Source organism: Solanum pennellii, chromosome 2 (assembly GCF_001406875.1).
Source record: "Solanum pennellii chromosome 2, SPENNV200".
NCBI lineage: Eukaryota > Viridiplantae > Streptophyta > Magnoliopsida > Solanales > Solanaceae > Solanum > Solanum pennellii.
This window is the reverse complement of record NC_028638.1, coordinates 51,628,498-51,632,063: the sequence shown is the minus strand read 5'-3', so window position 1 is coordinate 51,632,063 and position 3,566 is coordinate 51,628,498. Positions and strand designations below refer to the sequence as shown.

The 3,566-nt window shown below is 32.5% G+C and overlaps 1 protein-coding gene across 1 annotated transcript; it reads right to left on the bottom strand.

Moving 5' to 3' along the window:
* Nucleotides 1–1,012: 1,012 nt before the first annotated feature.
* On the bottom strand, nt 1,013–1,366 carry LOC107010139 (glycine-rich RNA-binding protein 1-like). The gene has a single exon (XM_015209389.1). The coding sequence runs from the start codon at nt 1,364–1,366 to the stop codon at nt 1,013–1,015; it is 354 nt and encodes a 117-aa protein (XP_015064875.1).
* Between the last annotated feature and the right edge of the window lie 2,200 nt (nt 1,367–3,566).

The window sequence follows — 3,566 nt, the reverse complement described above, 5'->3', positions numbered from 1 at the left end:
AATAATTGGTGGGAAACATATTGAGGGAAAGATGCGTCCTTTGTTATCCGTAAATTTAAAAGACTGTCATATTCTGGACAAAGAAGGAATCACAATCACTAACTTATTGACCCACAAATACAATCACTCTCTTCCAACACATGAGCAATGCACTTTTTTTGTTAACCTGTCTACAACATATGGTGTGTTTCGATTATGTGTATTAAAATTAGGTCGGATAGTTAGGGCATAAGTGATTCTTTTCTCTTTTAATATAAATGAATTGATGTGGAAAATTCATTTGGCATTTAAAGAAAAGTAAAATGAGTTGGATATATCTAAACCTTTTCAAATAGTTTAGGGGCATATTTAACCCTTTTTCCTTACAAAAAAAAGGGTGTTTAGTAGGCCAAACTTTTGGACTGGGTGGCTATTCTTTTGTACTCGGAACAATCATTTGGGCAGATTAATATTCATCAATTAGCTAACATGACCAATTCATAACGATATGGGCCTGAGATGTAGGTTATTGGTTGGGCTAGTTTACAACTGGACTTGGCTTTAATTTCTAGTTTACAACTGGACTTGGTTGGGCCTGAGACAACTTATTGAACTCTTTGATATTACTAGTTTCTAACTGATCGTTATGTCATCCCTTTATATTTGCTATAATGTTGCTCTAAATTGAGATAAATGATATAATTCAAAAAGAGGCTTTCTCTTCAAGTAGGGGCCCATAGTCTTGTGGAAGAAACAATATAAAAAGCAAAAGTAGAAAGGTTAATTTTATTGATAATCATCATCACATACTACTAAACAGCAAAAAGTAGACAATAATTCCATTAATTCATGAAATCAATTCCACAACATTAAATCAACCCTTTGAGTTCTAAGACTCTTCTGTCACAAAAATTTATTACAAGTAATTGAAATGAGTTTTACACGACCAAACAATTGAGTAGTTTTTAAATGCCTTTTGAGGCTTTACGTTAAAAGAAACAAGTGATGAAAAGTTTGATCATGCATGCAAAAATTAGTTGCCTTTTGGAGGATAATCCCAACATCCCCATCCCCAACAATTGCCCCCTCCTCCTCCTCCTCCTCCTCCACCATCACCACCACCGCCTCCCCCTCCTCCACCATAACCACCACCTCCTCCCCCGCCTCCTCCACCACCTCCACCTCCCTGGCCCCTATTTTTTCCAGCATTTTCAGTATTCACCATAACATCACTCACAAAAGTTGTGTTCCTTGCACTGGAAGTAGTGACATTAACTTGAGAAAATCTCCCCCTAGTTTTTTCATGATCCACATTAAGCCCATTAACCAAACATATTGAGCTCAGCACAGTTGCAACTAACAACAAAAGTATAGCCCAAGAACCCATCATCTTCAATATATCTCAACTAATTACTCGAGATTGCATGGAGACACACATTCATATCCAACCGATATTTATACTCCTATTCTATAAATTATACCTTGTATGAAAAGCTTCTAAAAGTCTTAGACAATCACAATATATGACAACAAACATCAAAACAAGTTGTTCAAAAGCTAAAGAGAAGTTGGGGACTATACTAAACTGAATGAACTTTGCTTCTTACTAAATTTTGTCCCCACCTTCACTTTTTCTAACATGCTCATGACTTGTTATACTCTTTATTTTAAAGCCAAAAATGCTTAAATTAGTGTTTCTTTTGCCTCTTCATTACTATTAATCACGTGGGGATCATTGGATAGCGGCGCAACTTTGCCAGCGTTATTAACCACAATGTTAGTACATAACAACATGCATGTTTCTCCCTAATATATAACAATGGATAATTCCACTTCACATGTATTTAATTTTAATATTTTAATAAAGTAGAGTCTCTTATAAATCTCACCAAATCCGCCATTAATAAAAGTGTTTATTTTTTTGGTCTTCATTCCATTCCTAATTGATAACTCAATAATGGATCCTTCATCATTAAGTTCAAGATTTAAGGTGGAAATGGTCATCAAATTTGCCATTAAAATTTTCCACCTAAAAATATTGAATGATTATCATCACACATATTTTGATTAAAATCAATGAGAAAAAAAATTGTGCGGGGACTATCCTTAGTATTTCAATGAGAATATTTGTTTAATTCGTTCCTATGTGAGTTGGTTTGATAGAAATTTGTTGCGAATATTATGTTTTATAACCCTTTGTTTCAAAAAATGACATAGCATGTTTAAGATCATAAGATTTAAATACATTTTGTATATTTGACAAATATTTAATTTAACAATATAAGATTTAAAAATCTTTTTTTACTTTCTTATATTTCATACCAAATTAAAACCAGACAAACAAATCGAAACAGAAAAACTCAAAAAAGTATGATTAAGTGAAAGTATGGTCTTGGGTCATTGGGTGTTTCTTGGACATTATATTTTAGTGTCCCATCATTTTCAATGGCCATCTCATACAAATATTAATTAGGTCATGTTAGATTCTACTTCTAACCATTAATTGAAGTATTTAGCTGTGTTCTCTTTATATGATTTGTATACATGATCTCATGCACTTGTCGTTGGGGTTAATATAGGACTAAGTTGTATTGATTTGATAACAGATCATCACCTCATACTAAGTCTAATATAGATCATGTCCTAATTAATTTGAATGATATACATTCAATTAGTTTGGTTCAAACTTTAGAGATCTAGGAGTATAATTCCAAAAGAACAGTAGGTGGATATACAAAAATAAATGTTCATGTGATGTGGACCTAGATAGAGAGGTTTTGCCTCTATCTTTAACTTCAAGGATAGGACAATTCCTAGAAGTGTAAAGCACGTGATAGAAAGTGGTAAATGATTCAAGTCACTTAATAAGCAACTGCCTATTCATATAATTGGGTGCGGTGGATTTTGGGCTCTTTCTTTTAAATTAATAAGAGTGCTGTCCAGATAAGTTCCATACCTCAAACCACTACTTTTTACATGTATCTTTTTTTCTCCACTAGTTTACATATTGGGTTTTACGTTTTGCTATGTTATTTTTTTACAACCTACAATTAAAACAACAAATTAGAAGAGTTAAGCGTAGTTAAATCGAGAATTAAAGCTATTACAACGTAATAGGGAAGTACAAGTTTTTATATAGGTAAGTTGGAAAACTAATCATCCACACGAACAAGATCGATTTCCCCTTAATACATTACGAGTCGAGTCTGTCGCATAGAACTTGCCTAGTACGATTTACGTCTCTTATGTAATTTACAGGCTATTACACACTCACCAATTTGGGACAGAAGTTGTAGCAGCCGTGAGTTATACGTAGTTAAAGAAACAAAACAAATTAACCATTAAATTATTATTTTTTAAAAAAAATGGAAATCGCTGCCTAGGCAGCGATTTTCTAAAAAAAAACTTTTTATTTATTTTTAAAATGAAAATCGCTGCGTAGGCAACAATTTTTTTTAAAAAATAGAAATCGTTGCCTAGGCAGCGATTTTCTAAAAGAAAAATTGAATATTTTTTTAAAAAATGGAAAATCGCTGCCTAGACAGGATTTTCTAAAAAAAAAAATTTTAAAAAAATTAAAAATCGCT

Excerpts from the sequence above, each read along its gene's own strand:
- LOC107010139 (XM_015209389.1), bottom strand. The coding sequence starts at position 1,366 with ATGGGTTCTTGGGCTATACTTTTGTTGTTAGTTGCAACTGTGCTGAGC.